The 18,920-nt window shown below is 36.4% G+C and overlaps 1 protein-coding gene across 2 annotated transcripts in view; it reads right to left on the reverse strand.

Annotated features, from left to right (window-relative positions):
* MDFIC (MyoD family inhibitor domain containing) overlaps nucleotides 1–18,920 on the reverse strand; it is a 52,416-nt gene that overhangs the window by 20,155 nt on the left and 13,341 nt on the right. Inside the window, exon 3 of one of the 2 annotated variants that reach the window (XM_015628147.3) lies at nucleotides 18,503–18,634. The exons of the other annotated variant lie outside the window; for it this stretch is intronic. Within the exon in view, the coding sequence (XP_015483633.1) occupies nucleotides 18,503–18,634 (132 nt within the window). The remainder of the gene's footprint in view (nucleotides 1–18,502; nucleotides 18,635–18,920) is intronic. 2 annotated transcript variants of the gene reach the window in all.

Genomic DNA, 18,920 nt, shown 5'->3' on the forward strand with positions numbered 1-18,920 from the left:
TTGCCTGTATATTCAAGAAATTTTACAAACTCTGCATTTTGTACTACATAATCACATGCGTTAAAGGTACAAAGAAACTTTTTGACACCTCTTTTCTACAGAAAGATGGCATTTTGTTTGATATGTGAACATTCAGCGCCTGTTATATCATTCTAAACAGGCCGTGTGCTGCTACAAAAGATCCCATTTTACACTCTATGTATGAGCAAAAATGTTATTCTTGATATTCACTAACTAATGCAATACACATCAAAATTTCAAATGTGTGTTGGATGAACATTCAGCATCGTCAAATCAGGATGGTACTGGTCACTTACTATATGCTAAAGATTTAAGGAAAAAAATCATTCCTCAGACAACATAGAAAAATTGTCATTTCAAACATCTACAATGAGTAGCTTCAAAATGTCCTAAGAAATACCATGCTTTTCAGGTTAATATGTTTTTAATCTTTAGCAAAAGCAGTAGATTTAAGTCAATATTTTATACAGCGCTAACACTAGTGGATTTTCAATAAGAATGATAAATATTAGATTAATGATTCAATAGACTGAATCTTTTTTGATAGAAAACTAGCAGATAATATAGGTAGTAATAACTGCACATGAATCTGCTGCCTGTGGAAAAGCAATAAAAAGGCAATATATTGCTATAGCTTATAATCTATTAGCGTGTTTCACACTTCCTTGACATTGGTTTCCTTGCAAAGGGGGCCTTAATACAGTAACCTCTGCTGTTATTTAACTGACTTTACACAATAATTTAATTGTAAGGTTACTATCTGGTGAATTCAAGTAGTAAACATTTATTAGGGTTTTTGATGGTTTTGAAGCAACTCTGAGGTACTTTTCAGAGTGTAAAACACTTAGCACACTTTAAACGAATATGCACATATATATATATATATATATATATATATATATATGCACCCTGACTGCACACTGCTTTTACACCTTGCAGAGTCCCAGCTGTTCTTAAAAGAAAAATTCTGATGCATGCATTTAACAGAAAAATGTATGTCAACAGAGGGAAACTCTCAACCAAAAGAGGACAGTCTAAGCTATCATTAGGGATTTTAGACAAAACACAAAAACAAACATACACTGAATGCAGACTCCTCTGAGTCAAAGTGAATCAAAAGAAAACATCAGGAGGCAGAGAGGAATTGAGACAGCTAATTAGTAGCCTAATCACATCAAAAGCAATTCCATGGCAGCTGATACAGACACCCGCAGAGTTTGCTACTCTGGCCAATGAAAGTGATGGAAAAAATACTTTCCAGTTTACAGCCTGGGTTATCTGACTACACACCCAGAGATGTAAGAACAATTTTTTATATTTATGTATGACACAATAGTTTATGATGAAAAATCACGCCACAGTAACACTAATTGCAGGTGGATGTGGGAAGAATAAAACACACAACTCCTGGTTATAAAAACTGTAATGGTATTTTCAAATATTGAGAAAATACAACATATTGTTTCACCTGACCATATTCCTAAATTCTCTTCCCAAAACTGTTGCAACTACAATAAGATGAGCTTTTTTTGGAAATACAGAGGTCCTGATCGGGTCGACTAACACTGAAAGTCAAGATCTACACATTAATTTGTGCTGGAAGAACTGTTTGATCTCAGTGGACACTGCTCCTACTCCCTCTGCATGGATCACATGCAACAGACCATACGTGAGGGAGGTAAGAATCAGGCCTCTGTTTTTTTATCAGTGCTTCTTCATAACACCGATTTAAGCTTAAAGGGGAAAATACAGCAGATGACTGTCAAGAATTGCACAGTAAAACCAGGGGCTGCCTGAATTCTAGAGTAAAATTAAGGTGAGTCTAAATTACTTCTGGAGAAAACATAAATTCTTTAGATATAAAAGGCAACATTTCCCAGCGATTAGCAAAAAACCTTAACTTTTCAAAAATATTATATATTGTATATGTTATATGCTCAATAAGCATAAAATTTTAGTGAAACTGGAAGAACTCAAGTATCTCAATCCTTCTCTATCCCCACTTTCTAACTAAATCCTGACTAGTCTCTAATATGATCTTCAAACTACATCAATAGTTTTCTCTGTCTAGCTATCCAGAATTTTAACATTCAGATTACAAGATGCACCTCTGAGTCAACCTGTGAAGTGGCTTTTGTCAGCAATTATTTTTGAATATTTTCTGGGACATAAATAGCATATACTGCAGCTATCATATCACAGAGAGGGCTAAATTGGGCCTGTCACTGCAGCTATCATATCACAGAGAGGGCTAAATTGGGCCTGTCACTGCAGCTATCATATCACAGAAAGCATACATTAACTAAATAACAAGGTACCATCAAGGCACCATCTATCTTTTAAAATCATTTTTTTACACTGAATTTTTTATACCATGCTGACTTTACAAAGAAGACAAAGTATCAACTAACAGCATCAACCACTTTTTAGAATTCCTTCTTGTAAGACGTGAGGACATCTTCAAAATGAATACAATATATTATTATGAAACAGGATGTCCTTTGTAATGAAAATACTGTAGTAAAATTGCTGGTTCGAGTTTTACAGGACCCACACTGAGAACACTTTGTTAGAATACGTCTGAGAGCACATCCAGGGAACACCTGGTATAACAGAAACAAGGATGGCAGGGGACAAAGGGAAAAGACATTTTATCCTGTCAGCTTTCACTTGGAGAATGGTGGACAAGAATGGCAAACGTGTGCACATGTGTTTATGGGTTGAGAAGCAACACAAATGCACAAGACAGTGCCCAAAGCACTCTTATATCTGTGCAAAGACACCTGCAGTGCCTTCCTTCGGAAGCACTGCAGGACTTTACACACTGTTTGAAGGGTTGCAGGAATTGTATAGAGATGTCTTTGACATACCCAGAGAGACGCAGTTACCACAGGGAAGCATAAAAAGGGCTGGTAGCCAGGGTTTATAAAGTTGATAAGCATTCCAACTGAAAATACAGAGTGAATTTCTCTATTTACAAATCCTACATCCTTCCTGATGTGATTTTGTAAAATGAACAAATGCACGCCAATTCTTCTTTAAAGACTGCAACAGCAAATTTAAAATGTTTGCCAAACTGAGTAAATTTCCTAACATTTTTAGTTACATATCTTGCAACAATTATCTCAAAATCAAAATACCCTTTGGCTTCTAACTACCATTAGGTTGTCAATAAATTATTCTTCTTTATCAAACACACATCTTGCCATCATTAGCAATGTTTTTTCTAAGACTGCCAATATTGTCATCTATGATAAACTTTGCAGATGATCTGGGAATTCTTGGTAGATTACAACACAATTCGAAATATACGTAATTCTCATAATGCAGTGATTGTTAAACTACACTACATGAAGTTGAATATAGATCTTACTACAGCATAGCTTGTCACTTCTTGAGAACAAACAACAGGAACTCAACACAAAATACCAAGAGCCAAACACAAACCAGGCCATTATAGGTAACAGACACCATACACCTGGGGAATAAATCCCTAGTGCTGCATTCAAAAGTAGGAAATTTTACTGCACACTTTCCACTTGCAACATTTCTGTATCCAGTTTTCTTCTCACGCATTTTGCTAGGACTGGAAAAGAGTTGTACTGTATTTGCTGTTACTTTTCATAACATTACAGCTATGTACTGCAGTGGTAAGAGTTGCAAAGACATGTGGAATGGCAGGTTTCCTCCTGGTCACCATTCCAACACTCCTAGGGCATATTTATGGAATTTAATAGATTCATTAGTTACTATTGGAGCTAATTTGTTGTTTGGTTGCTTGTCGTTGCAACTAGTTTCTGGATTGGTTTTGTTTTTTTTTTATTTAAGATTTTTTCTTATTTAAGGTGAGATGCTTAGTTATTGTGTCCTGTATTTCTACAGAGACAATTTATTAAGAGGTACCTTCATCTACTTGGGGTTTTTTTGTTTGCAAGATTGCTGTTACATCTTCCTTTATAACACACAGTGGCTTGTAAAGTATTGGATCTGAGAAGTGAATAATCAATGCATTAAGAATCAGAGAATTAGCTTTTTGCTAATTCTTAATGTAATGAAACAGATCTATTTCTTCAACACAAATAATCAGCAATTTCCTAAATGTGAAGACAGGCCTTGAAATGATAAAGGGCACTAGGAGTGCAGTCCAATCCACCTCACTGAGGAACAGAACGCTTTGCTTCTGGAGCTCCAATTTTAAAAGCAAGTTTATCAACCACTAAAGGTAATCCAAGCCGTTGGCATGGCATTACAGCAGTTAAGCAATTGGTACCTGCTACAACATGCAGTAATACCACTGACTAGAGACACGCTGGTGTCCCACGGAATTTGACACATTAAGTGTCAAATATTTGAAACAGTTTTGATGCCCCTCACCATTGTGTTACTTGTTCCCAAATAAATTAAAAACATCAAAGAGAAGCTACAAACAACAGGATATCACTTGCTGGGTATTGCCTCATGTGTGGCAGGGCAGGATGCACCAGACAGGAACAATAACCTCAGTGTCACTAACAGCCGTAACCTAAGCAAGTGCACAAACAGGTCCTCTCGCCTCCAGCACCTCCTGCTCCCTTCCTCAAAACCCCAGCAACCACTGACAAGCTAAACTCTTGACAAGCTTAAACTAAAGAATGTGGGATGGGGAGGCAACAGCATCTCAGCCAAGCCCATTCAGCATTCACCTCTGAGTGAGAAGATATTCAGAGGTCAGATTTATTTTCCACTAACCATATATACCAAATGTCCAGATGCCAAGATTACAGTAGTCAGCTAAACTCATACAAAAAAAAACAAACAAAAAAAAATCCCATGTAAATTGGCTGCAATTGGTTTTAAAAGGAACTTGAAAGGAAGTGTTTGAAATGAGCAACTCCCTTAATGTTCACTGCTACCTTGATTTCTAGTCCCCACCCCATGTAAGTGACAGAATATCAGAAGATTCTAGGAAGTGTTCCACCTTAAGTGTGATCACCTGCTCTTCAGGGCACTATCTTTTCTAATCTCTATAATTTTAATACCCAATGCTACTATTAACAATGTTAATTAACTGCAGAAATTAAAAATAGGAATAAAAACATAGTAACAGCAATAAAGAGATTATATAAAAAGGTGGCAGGAAAACACAGAATACAAGTACAAACAGACTAATATATAAAATGATAACTGAGTTTTTGATTCCATTGTTGCACTTATTTTCTCTCTGCTAATTCTTTCTTGTAACCTACAGCTGATGCTAAATTTGGCATTGGATGATACAAAGTACCAGAAAACCAAAGACAGAAAGAAAGAAAAAAGCACAGCTGCAAGAAAAATGTAACAGGGAAAGCAAATGGACAGTAACTACAAATAATAGGGTAAAACTTGAGATTTGACATTATTAAAACAATAGCAGGGCAAAAACATCAAAAGAAAAAAGTGAACATAGGAACCACCCAGAAGATAGCACTGGAGGGGAAGGAGACAAAGAGAAAAAATACATAGTGAGCTGAGCCACTTCACTTCTGTGAGGGCAGAAAAGAGTATGGAAGAAATAAAAAAAAAAAATCATAAGTAAAATCCCAGTAGATCTGACGTATTTGCTACAGATTTTATAAGTAAAAAGAGAATTAATGATAAATCATTACTTGATAAGCATTGAAATATAACAAAGATAAACACTTCATACTTAAACAGTGATCAGGTGCTGAAGCAAAAGCTCCCCTTCTGCTCGAGGTCAGAGAGGATCCTGGAGCCCAGGCCAAAAATCAGCCACATTCAGCAATAGCAGCATAATAGAAAATGGAAATTCTGTGCCAGAAAGCAGGGTGAGGACTTGAGGTCCACAACCATAGCTCTTCATGACCCATCTTTTCATAACTGCAGACTTTGTTGTTAACAGACTGATTGCCAGTAGGAGAGAAAAAAGATGTGGAAATATGGTTGAGAGAGAAGCAAATGTCCACCTGTTTCCTGGTCATGAAAAAGCAAAGTGTGAGGAGAAAGAGAAGCAGCATCTACCTGCACAGACAACACCCTGAGAAGATTTAGTCTCATTTAGTTCTTCTCCTGCACGAATTCCCTTTCCCTTATGGCAAGCAGGGTCTGGCAGATGGGTAGAGGACAGATATCCCTCACCGATCCACCTGGCTTCTAGGGCCATGGGCTGGATGAGTGGGGCTCCCGCATCCCAAAGCCCACCAGGGGCCCCAGGTCACCAAAGGAGTTTGAATCACACGCACAGAAAGTCCAGGCATAGCTACCATCACCAATTCTGTCTCATGGGCTGCTGTATGCCACTAATGCACTGCCTTGGCATCACAACGACCCAGAAAGTAGAGCTCTTTTTCCACCTTTGAACTAACTCTTTGGTGCACCTTGAAGTGAGAAGGTACCATCTAACGCAAAATATTTTTGTGCAAGCTGTACAAGTCAGATTCTTGTGAATATACTTTGAAAAGTGTTCTTACCAGAGTCCTTGAAAAACCTAAATTCTCTTTTTTTCTTCCCTAGATTCAAAGCCACGAGCAACCATGGACTAAAAGGATGAACCTCTGTATCAGAGCACACTGTCTTTTCCCCTCCCCACCCCACCCCACAGGCAGTTTGACTCAAAAATGGTTGTTTCATATGCTAAGGGAAAGGGCAGTGGAGTCTTTCTGAACATAAACCTTTTTCAGCTGAGAGCTTTGTGTGTTAAATTCAAAACTGACTGCACTCAACATTCAATCATTGTCACCAATACTAAGGAAAAAAGGCAAATATTTTTTACTTAACTGCTTACTTATCACATTCTACCAAAATGATCTAGCAAGACCTCTTTCTGACTTGGCTGGAAAAACCCACACATCCTGGCCAAGTTTTCATAATGACCTCGATTACATGAATTCGATATAGTAATAAAATAGAAAAGCTAAATGAGCTTTTGCCAGTTGCTCATAGGTCCATCCCTTAGAGCAGAGCAAAAGCCAGACTGCTGACCGTGCCTGGCGAAGACCAAACTTCCTCTAAAAACGATGCGCTTGGTTTCCTGAAAGGAAGCAAAGCAAAAGCTGCTCAAACAATACACAAGGAAACTCTGATATCTGAGCCACACAGTTACAAATCTGTCCTGTTAGAAAAATACAGTGTCATATCAGTGACCAACAGCAACAAGCACAGAAATTCAGCATTAACTCAATGACAAAGCATCAGATTAGATGAGGAAATAGATAAATTGTTTCAATGGGATGAAATTACCTGAAAAACATTTTTCTTTCATTCCACAACTGAGCTAAAATTCTGATTCTCTACTCTGTTCATGAAACAAGATATGATTCCTATGAAATTATTATGCCCAAATGATATTATCAGCAAAATACTAATTTTTATCTCTAACATGCAAATATTCTCTTTCCAGTATGTTTAAAAGTATTCAACATTACCTATGGAATTACTTTCATTCTCTTTTAAAAATAGTTATTTCAACTTACACAACTATGTAATTTGACCCACTGAAGTTTATTTGGTTCATCTGTCATTTAAAAATATTTTTAAGTAGCATTTAAATTTGAATTAGCTCCATGGTTGGAATCAGTGCTTTTCGCAACACAATTCTTTGGGGTTTTTTTTAAACCTTTTGTTTTGTCTTATTTAAAAGACATATTTCTCTTTATTCACTAAAAAAAAAAATCCTTCTGCACACTAATGACAATTACTTTTTTTTAAATGGAGTGCAGATACAGCAATGAATTCTGTGCTGTGTCAGTGTTATTCACAATACTGAAAAAAGTCCATTTACACATTTTATAAACATTTTGTTACAAGTTTTTACAATAAGCTGAAAGACTTCAAGAAAAGAAACAGCATTTTAAGTGAAAGCATTAGAATTCAGCTACTTTTTCTGTCCATTTTTTTTTGTCCATTACAGTTTAAGAGTCACAGTTGAGACAGCAAGCTTCTCTTACCCCACGTACAGTATAGCATAGACAGCAACTCCACCAAACACAACCAACCTTCCCTTGCTGCTTACGCACACCTTCAGCCACACAAAAGCATTCATGGCATCACCTGTGACCTGCACCTGGCCAGGCTGGTGGTGGGTGAGCCAAAACCGCTGCCTCCATCCATCCACCCCCTGCTCTGCAGCTATTCCCTGCCTGGCAAACATTGCAGCCTCACTTCTGCATTTCTTAGCCCCAAACAAAAACACTTGGGAAACTGCTCAAACAACTGCAATGGGGACAGAACTGCACTGTTTTTAATACTACCATATCCACTCTTCTGAGGAGTCTTGGCAACCTGCCATTTCATCTGCCATTTGGAATTAATTCCAGCACCCTTTTATGTTCCTTCAGTATACCTGGCTGCCTTTTACTGTGCCATAACATTTTCTGAGGCTGCTAGAACAATTCACAATGGAATATTTCTCTACTATCTTTTATTTAATTATCATTACAACAATTTACCCAAAATTCTCTGTTTCTGTACAGTGCAGTACACAGAGAAGCCAAACTACTCAAAAATCACCAATATATTATTTTTAAATATATCCTTTTTATTGGCTTTCCTAATTTTCAGTCTTTAACTTTCTGCTTTTGTCAGTAGCTACAGACTAAGACCAGGTTAATTTTTTTTTCATTTTATGAAAATTCAAATCTCACATAATCACATGGCTCTAGAAGTTGAGTTTCATAGTGTGTTGTAAAATTTAACAGCTGAGGGTTTTGCCTGAATTGCACAGTATCTTTACAAAATATTTAATTCACTGTTAGTTCTCCAATAGTCAGATTACTCATGCTAATGAGAAGGCCCACTGCTACCTAAAAAACAGCTTAAATGTTCATGTTAAAACACTGATGCTGAAACAGACTTTTGTTCTTCAACACTTTAAAATGCTTCCAGTCAGCCTCTAAGCACAACCTTACTGTCATTACTTACAGGTTTGTCATGGCAGTCGAGAAAGAAGCGGTGAAGCAAAGGACTGTTCAAGCAAGCAGACAAACAAACAAGAAAAATAGGAAAATGGGGCACTAGAGAAAATTATGCAAACAGAAAAGAGAAAAATGGCTTGGCATCAGAATTGTTATAGGAATGGGTCAGTATTTTTTTTTATCCTTTTACTTTATAAGGCAATAATTATTTATTAAACTGAAAGAATAATTTACTAAAAATGGGAAAAAACCTTCAACATTCTTCAAACTTTGATTCCACCATATCACTGATACACACCCTTTACTTTCTTCCAAAATTACCCTAAATTCTAAAGAGTTTTTTTAAAAATCAATACTTTGAAGTGCCATTCCATTATAGCAATCATGAAATGCACTTCCATCTCTAAGTTTTGAAAGTAAAGTGTATTATTCTATCAAAACCTTTCCTGTGCTATCAAACAAGTCTTCTCTCCTTTTCCATAAGGACCTGCTTCAAAAAATTTCAACAAAATATTAATAATGAGACCTGAACTTTTTGCCCTATTCCAGCTATCACAGCAGAATCCCTGGTGTGGATGCTGACTTGATAACGAACAAAAGCTTTTGCCAGGTTATTTTCTCTTGTTCAAGGAGGGAGCATAGCACAGCAAATGGGATCTCGCTGTTCCTCTGAAAATGCTAGAGTAGCAGATATTCTGTAATAACACAAACAGTCAAAACCAAATAGCGATTTACTTAAAATTGAGTCTGTCGACTAAATTGTAAAAAAAGATTCCTCAAGAATAACACTATGCTACAAATGGGAATCAGAAAATCAAGTGGACAGAGAAGCATATCAAGTAACAGCCAAAGGAGTGGAACAAGAAGAGGAATGGATAAAAACCAGATACCTTTTACTAGAATTCCTTAAAAAAAGTGTTGTGAGGGTTTTTTTTCCCCTTCCATATTTCCAGAGTTAAACACTGTCTTGTTTGTTGTAAATACAAAACTCACACTGGTTGCAAATTTCCAGGATTTGATCCAGCACAGAACAGCTTACAGAAGGGCTGTAAAGAAGACTCTCACGAAGCATGGAGATCTTTACAGCTACATCAGCCACCTTACTGTGTGCTGTCAGTTACTTCATAGTGTGATTAGCATACAATCCCACTGAATGATCTGTTACTGTATAAAAATATTTGCCAATACTGATTTTACATCATAAATGTGATAGTGACTCATCACTAAAAAGCCATCACACTGTAAAAATATATATATATATTGAAGTAGGGAAATACTTCACAAAGTCACAAAGTAAACTGTGAAATAATAAATGAAATGGTGTAATTTGATAAAATCACCCATAAGAAAACTACATGTACACTATCCAAAGTTAGCTCTGCATCCCACCTCACCATCCAAATATTTTTCCACATCACCTCTGTGAAAAACTGAGCTTGATCCCTCAGATAAGTTTTTCCAGGCAGGTTAATCCCAAATCTTCTCACCAAAACTTAGCTCCTTTCATTCTGAAATTCAGGCAAAAAAAAGTATTGTTCACTGATCTTCTATATTCCTGAATTCTACAGACCTAAAAGTTGTTCCATTCTGGTTTGACACTGCTCTTATAGGCAATTCTGATCAGTATAATAATCTTTCATTGCTTTTCTGGCAAAATGTGAATTTTATTTCAACTTGTAACTTATGGAATACAGTCAAAATACGCACCTGTCCTACTGAAGAAAGGAGATTGGGAAAGGTAGATAGATGCCTTCTAACTGGCTAAGAGCAGAAGTTTTTGAAGATGTACTTCAAAGTTACCCATACCTGAAGACAGGCTTTCCCCTGATCTGCCAAAGAACAGGCGAATAGCTCATGTTGTCTCTCAGTAGCAAAAACTTGCCCTGAAGGTCAAATCTGACTCATAGGCCATTTTTTATAGGTTTGCCTAACAGTTTGCTGTACTTGACTTGTCTCAAAAGCAAACTTCTTAACATTTTATGCAAACATTATACAACCTTAAGTCTGAGTTACAAATCAGTAAAACTCAAACATGAGGAACTTTTGCAACAGGAAATAGTCTCTTAGCTGAAATTCTACTGTATTAACATTAGCATTGCTAAATTTTCTCCAAACAAGTGTCATAATATTTATAGTTCAAAGAGAAAACATGATAATTGAGATGCTGCATAGAATTTGAGGGAAGAAAGTTTAGAAGTAAAATTTAAGCCTCTAAAATTCATGGGTCCAGCAAAACTCAGAATTTGAAAAAATTCTTGTGTTAGAATGTATGAGTTTGCATTTTATAATCACAAACTTCAAGAGCAGCCTCCACACAAAAATGTTTCTCACACCAGAACACTACAGTTCATTCAAAAAGCGTTAAGGCTCAGGCAGAAAATAATTAATCATTCTCTTAAATCAAGCCTCAATATATCTGGAGGCCTACTTTGTCAGTAAAATGATTTTAAAAAATTGGTATTAGAAATAGCCTGAGTGACCACAGCTGTTTGACATCTTAATGCTTTTCAAAAGGCTCTTCTGGCTTTGGATCATGAAGAATTTTTTAAGAGAAAACAGAAAACCACACCACAACAAGACAGCAATAGGTCATAGGCTCCTGTTTTACTTTGTCTTTTATAAAATCACATTGAGGGAAAGGTACTTGTGGGTTCTTTTGCACTAGAGATATCATATTATCAGAATGCATAAGAAGTAAGCAATACTCAGACCTCTATTTTCTCTGTGTAGCTATATAAAGAAGAATAATATTTAACTATGACTACTTAGCTAAGGCTTATCCTGTGACCATGAGTCCCTCCTCCTCTTTCACTCTTTTACCAGTAAGTAAAAAATTCAAAAATATTTAAACACTATTTTGACTCTTAAATTTTGAAGTATTCATTTAATTATTTTGATGTAAACACAATATACAGTACTACCTTTGAGCTGTATAAACCTACTCCATGTTTTTTACACCCATGAGAGCAAACACAAAATTAAATCTAAAACAAGAAAAAGAGAACTTTTGCCATGTTTTAAGTTCATGACATTTTTGTCAGCAGACAGGTTCTAAAAGTATGTCTTAGATAATAACACTTTCTTACACTTTGTAATTTAGTATTTTCATTGCTAAATATGGCTAACTAAATACTGTTAGGATTTAAAACAGAAGACTAAAGCCACACTGACTCATTGGTTTGTTAGTATAATATTTCCAATAGAATGCAGTCAAGAGTTTTATTATTCTTTAGGGAACTACTAGAAGCATATTCTACTTTTTCCCCTATATGAGGAACTTGTCAGAAAAAGAATATAACTTCTTTCCCATACACACATAACGCCATGATTAATTCAGAGACAGTACCAATACAATACCAATATTCTGAAATTAAGATACAATTTACTTCAGGCCCAAACACTGCAAGCACAGTAATCTTCACATTATTTAACGAATTTCACCTTTGTCTGGTAGTGATGATTACTACCATCCAAACTTCCTCAGCCTCAGACCATAAATTCAGATAACATTTTGAGAGTCAGAAGTAAAATAAAACAGAAACTAAAAGGCTCCAAGTAATTCTGGCTATTAGTGATATGCAGAATACATATGTCTATCTTATGGCCATCTGGAACAGTTTAAAGTTCCCACTGAAGTTTGACTACTGTTCTGTAAATGGATCAACAACAGCAAGAAGTTTGTTTCTTGACATGGAGCAACAACAGAGTATGCAAATTCCTCATCTGTCTCAGTCCATCATTAGCTGCATTTCCTTACAGCATTCAACAAAGAGTTGAAGGGAAGAGGATATAAGGCAAACATGTGCACCTCACAGGAGCTCCGTTAACAAGGGACTACTAACTTTAGCAGCACTCAAGTAATTTCACAGTGACTTCTGTAAACACAGAATCACACAGGATCAATTAGGTTGGAAAAGCCTTCTGAGGTCATTGAGTCCAACTTGTGAGAGAGCACCACTGTCAATTAGATCATGGCGCTTAGTGCCACATCCTGTCTTTCCTTAAATATCTCCAGGAATGATTACTCCACTAGCTCCCTGGGCAGCCCATTCCAACATCTGATCATCCTTTTGGTGAAGAAATTCTTCTTGATGACCAACCTAAACCTCCTCTGGCACAGCTTGAGACTGTGTTCTCTTGTCCTGGGAGAAGAGACCAACCACCTGGCCACAAATTCCTTTCAGGCAGCAGCAGAGAGTGGAAAAGTCTCCCCTGAGCCTCCTTTCTTCCAGGCTAACACCAAAGACCCAGTCAGACTCTGAAGACTGTAAGTACAATGCTACAGCTATCTGTGAAAATCCCTCTCTCTACCCAGGAGAAGGTAAAATGAAAATCAAAGGGAAAGGCTTTGATTGTGCAACTCATCAAGCCCCTCAATACACCTGAGAAGTTTTTCGAAGAGTTTTGGAGCAGGCGTAGTAAGAGAACTGCCAGGTCAGGGGAGAAACAGAAGCAACACAGGCTAGTTCTCTGCTGGGGAGAGAATTAGAAAAATCTCTAGGAGAGGAGTTCTCAGGAAGGACCTGTACTCCTCTATTACATCTACTAGCCAGATTTGTCAAAGTTTAATCTTTTTTTAAAAAAGGTTCTAAATATCAAATACTGTGCTGCTGTATAAATATTGAACTGATTAAGTTTTGTTCATCCATAGGTTAACAGATTTTTACACCTGGGTCTATTTGGAACACTATACATAAATCACTTCTTTAACTAATAGAATACACCTTTCAAACTCAGTAATATATTTTGAAAAATTTCCATTAATCTATTCTGCACAATTTCTGTAGTCACACACAATAATGCTGCAAGAAGACTGTATTTGTCATACCTTCTAGCTTTGAAAAGAACTGTTTAAGTTAACTCAAGCACTTTGCACTATTTTATAGATGGAAAAAACAGGATCATTTGAAATCACAATAATTGTAAGATGACTGTGCATCGTAGAACAGCCAAGAAAAGATATCTGGGTTAATATTAAACAAAACAAAGACTTCTAACAGCAGATTATCTACTTCTTGTTGGAAAAAAAAACAAACAAACCCAAACACAAGCAGCATAACATAAACTACAGAAATCACTCACTTAGCCAGACAAAGAAAGGAATATCCAAACCTTAAAATTAAATAAATAATCATGTAAAGTGAAAATGTCAACAAAAAATATAGAAAACAAAAATATATCTAGGTTTTTATTCCAGAAGAATATAGTAAATAAAATAGTCACCACAAGACCATGTATAATTGTTTGATCCCCACAGAGCTGAAAAAGCATCCCTTTCTCTGAAGAACCATTCTTATCAGGAGGGTGTTCCATGGAGGAGAAAAGACAATTGAAGCTAGAAAATGATGGATAGCAATGACCTTTCTATCTGTAAAACATGGGCATATTTTAGGTATTTAATCTTCAGAATTGGATTATTATTAATCAATTATTCATGACAATTTGAATCTATGGTAGATGTTTTTTGTTTTCTTAAATATCACATAGCTAAGGTTCTGCTTGAGAACTGGAAAAGAGATTAAATCCCCACAAGCAAATAGTGTTCAAGACTGGCATTTTATTCTCTCCTAAACATTCCCTTCCCTGCATAGCAACACACATTGAAGATAACCTAGTGCCCTCTGCAAAACTCCTGCCTAAATATTCTAAAATCCATCTTTATAGCCTTTTTTGCTCTATGAGGGAAAAAAAAATCCCATACCTCTTCCAGAGAACAAAGCAGAGCATTGTGGTAACACCGAGCAACAAAAACTGCTATGGCTTCATTCCTATAGCCACAGATTACCCTGCTGCATGTTTAACATGCACTCCTCCTCATGTGCCAACAGTGAGCGATAACAGAAGCAGAACCACTCCATTATGGGCCACCAGACCATACAATGAAAATAAGCAGAAGGTGCTTGAAGATATTTAAAATGCACTGCCAAGAAAGATAGCATATGGAGTTATTCTAAAGCTCTTTTGAAAAGCAGAACCTCTACTGTCAGAAATAAAAAATATGCATGTGTCTCTGAAGGGAAAGGAACAGGTCTCAACATTAACTTGAAAAATATAATTCTTCAATTATTTCAGTACAGAAATAATTGTACTGAAAAATATAAGTCTTCCAACTGGGGGAACCACTATGGAAAGACTCTCCTTTACTCAGGTTCTAAAACTGAAGGATATGGATAGCAGTTGCCACCTTGTGATGACTAAAGCAAATTTAACACACATAAAGCCATCAAGGATTTGACACTTTTTTCTGCTCTCAAATACCCTGTTAAAAAATGAACACCTTATTCCTAGTCAAACTGAACTTCCCAACGTTATAGTTAGTTCTCCCTTTGTCTTGCTGTAGTTGGAGAACTGTCTTACCATATTTCTGTTTGTTGTGGCATGCTTCTTAGGAACTAGGCAAAGCCCCTCTTTATTCCCTTTGTTAACACCAAACAGATTGAATTCCAGGGGGTTTTCCACAATATGGCATGTTTTCAACTACTCCAGTCATTCCTGAGATATTTGTGGTTCTCTCCTGACCCTTCTCCAACTGAACAGTCTTCCAGTAACAGTTATGCAAGTGTATTAACAATTACTACAGAAAGGTAATACAACTGCTTCCTTTTCATACAGCCCTTCATTGTTTATATGTCAGTATACAGTAATCTTTTGGTTCTCAAACTCTCTTCAAAAACAATAAATACCCTGGTTGGCGCTTCCCGTAAGGTTAACCATTTACCCAGGATAAGATGAACATTTCCATTAGTGGGGATGCTCCAAAGGAGGCGGAGGTGGGGAAAGGGCTAATCTGGAGGAAATCTCTGGAGTTTAAAAAAGGGAGCATGAAAAAAAGACTGAAAGGGCAAACAAAGGTGAACGTAAAATATCTTACTGTGGAAAACAGGGGCAGTGTTTTAGTTTATTGATGTTGCCTGGTAAACTGAGTTCACAAGTGCAAATGAGAAATCATACATAATGAAGTCATTACAGGGGCTCTAACACTGGACTTCGTTGTTAGTGTGCCAGTAAAACTGACTGATTAATCTAATTCCATATAACAGCAGGATAAAACAGCTGCAAACAAGGAAAACATTGGAATTAAATGTTGGAAACATAAAGTAAAAGCTAATGCTAAGACAAATGGAGTATGTATCAACTGTGGGGATGGAAAACAATCTGTATGGGAAAAAAAGAAACTGAATAATTAGGATAGTGCTGAACAGTTGTGAAGTATGCGCTGTCTAAAACAATTTTTAGAAAGAGTTTTAAAATATACTGCAATAATTAAAACACTGTTTATTTCTAACCTCAAACTTCTTCCAATATGCAGCAGTCTGCAAACTTTAGTTTGGTGGGGAAATAGATCTGGTTGATTCAAGATCATTCTGAGCTACAATACTTTTTTTTTACATGAAATATCTAAGTAATGTTTGTTATAAGAAAGCTTATGTTTGCTGCACTTGTTCTAGTTTTCAAACTTGGCTGCTAGGTATATTGAGTAGTAAAACTTCTGCAAACTACAAAATGTACAACTGAGTCAAGCACTGTTCCTCAAATTTTAAAAGGAGAACTTCCCCACTCCTAAGCTCCCCCTCACCCCCCCAAAAAAGAAAACCAAAAAGAAGCTGTTTTGATTTCATAATTTTTATTTCTTCCATCTAGAAGACTTTAAGCTAAAAGTTACCTGAAGCAAGGAGAGGTTTGCATCATAACATCTAATCAAATATGACTCATAATAAAGCCTCTACTACACACTTATTAAGACAAAGTGTTTTAGAAACTTACAGCTTTCAGCTAAACTTGCTTTTCACAAAGTCAGTGGTAAAGCTACTCTTGACTCCAGGATGAGAACAGTCATGCACACTGGAACAGTACCTTTCACCTCTACATTTTATCCTATCTTTCCCTTTTTCCATTTTTTTTTTTTAATTCAGCTAACCCTCCCATCATAGAGATATAACTACATATAATCATCAAGTCACTTTACCAGGGGTTTCCACAGTCTGCTGCAATTTCTACTTTATGTTGAAAAACAAAAAAATTTATGATTTCCTCACACTCCCCAGTGCAGCCACTGCAGTATGTCTTGGTGGCAAACAGATTAGAGGATGCACAGAATCACCCTACAGTTTTTGGTCCTTTCCTCCATAGTTTAGGCATGTTGCTAACTGCTATGAAATAAATCTGCTTTCTTATGGGGGTTTGGAAACCAGGAAACTTCTAGGAAGAGGGAATGAGAAGGAGGCTATTCCAAAAGCAGATGATGTTATACACACCTTTCCATATCCTCAACACAAGCACAAAGCAATTACTTGTCCAGGGACAGTTGGGTTTAAAACAATAATCTTTTGGGACTAAGTAAACTCTCAAGCTGTGCAGGACAGTTCTCCCTGTTTGTAGCCCTTTAAGAATTACTTTAAATCATCAGATAAATATCTGACATGTTAAATTCAAGTTTTTGTAAAGAATCTAGGTAACACATTAGAGGTGTAAGTATTTACTGGGATTCATTATTCAGAAAAAAAAATAAATTATTAACTAAGATTAGAAAATCATTTCAAATGCTAACACAAAGTTCTGGAGAAGATGAACGTATAGATAAGACTAAAAAACAACTAAGCAAAATAACAGAACAAATAAAAAAACAACCTAAAAAATATCAGGGAACTGCAGGAAAAAATCACCAGTTTTGAAAACAGCAGGCTCAGAATTATAATTTTACCCCACTGTCAACAGTATAGTGTCCATTGTAAAGAGAGGCTAACCCTGAAATGTGTGATCAGATGATCACAAGAGAGCTGGAGCACCACTCTGCATTTAGTCCATTTTCTTTTTGAATACACCCAATAATTACAGAACAATTCCTCATGCTGCCCCTCCCTTGAGCAACTAACATTCAAGCATTCACAGAATTTTAGAGCATTACAGAGCATTACCTCTGGCAGTTGACAGAAATATTTTTGCCTTAAGAGGGTGCAATGGATAGCTTATGATCTTCAGTCCAAGACAGGAAAATAGGAATAATCTTGCATACCTTTTTATGTTTTAAAGCATGCAGAATGTACACTAGGAATGTGGACCTGTCAAAACTAATTTAAAAACTCCACAGTACCACAGCATAGGTCTAAAACCTTACCTTACAGCATTCTTCTAATTTTTAAAATAACTACTTTAGGACTCAAAACTCTTAAAAATACTTACACCTGACCAATACTCAGTGCATCTGGAAGCAACTGCTCTCAGGATATCTCCACTGCTTATATATATGTATAACCTGGGAAATTAAGGGTGATTGACACCTAGCACAGCCACATATGTGCAGTACTAACTGTTGTACTATTAATGATAAGAGAAGAATGTAACACTAAGGCTTTAAAAGCTTAGATGCTACAGAGGTCTATAGCATACTGCACCACTCAAATCATACCTTCCTTTATACTTGTTGCTTATGCATGCTGACAGGAGTCAATCTGGGAAATAAATTCAGTAGATTCAGTGCATTACAGTTGCAACACAATTGCATTTGACACACATTTAACAGAGTCAACAGGCAGTATCCTGTTACACGGTGAAAGCAAGCCTCCACGGCAGCAATTTGTTCTGGAAATACTTACTTCTGATGAGGTCACCATCAGTGCGATTTCCCCAGATGGACTGCTCTTGTATCTCTGCTTGTATACTTTGATTACTGGAAGGCTGGTTTATGTCTTTATCTCCTGCCACAGTAGTCTCTTGGTCAGTTTTTCCTAAGTCGAAAGAAATTCCAAGATATTAGTTTCTACTGTATTTTTTCTCTATGTGAGCAAAAATAATTTTTAAAAGTTAAAAAGTACAATGGCATAAAAAAATAATTTGTCTTAGCATCTCCTTTTGTTTCCTTAGAATTAACTTCCAATAAATCTAGATCAATATAATTCCTCATTAAGAAAGACTTTTAGTCTTATTGTATCCAATTGTGCAAAATAGTACTCAGCAGCTTCTGTAACAAATTATATTGGGGGGGGAGGAGGGGAATGGGTGGCTGCTTTCTAA

The sequence above is a fragment of the Parus major genome, chromosome 1A, assembly GCF_001522545.3.
Source record: "Parus major isolate Abel chromosome 1A, Parus_major1.1, whole genome shotgun sequence".
NCBI classification, from domain to species: domain Eukaryota; kingdom Metazoa; phylum Chordata; class Aves; order Passeriformes; family Paridae; genus Parus; species Parus major.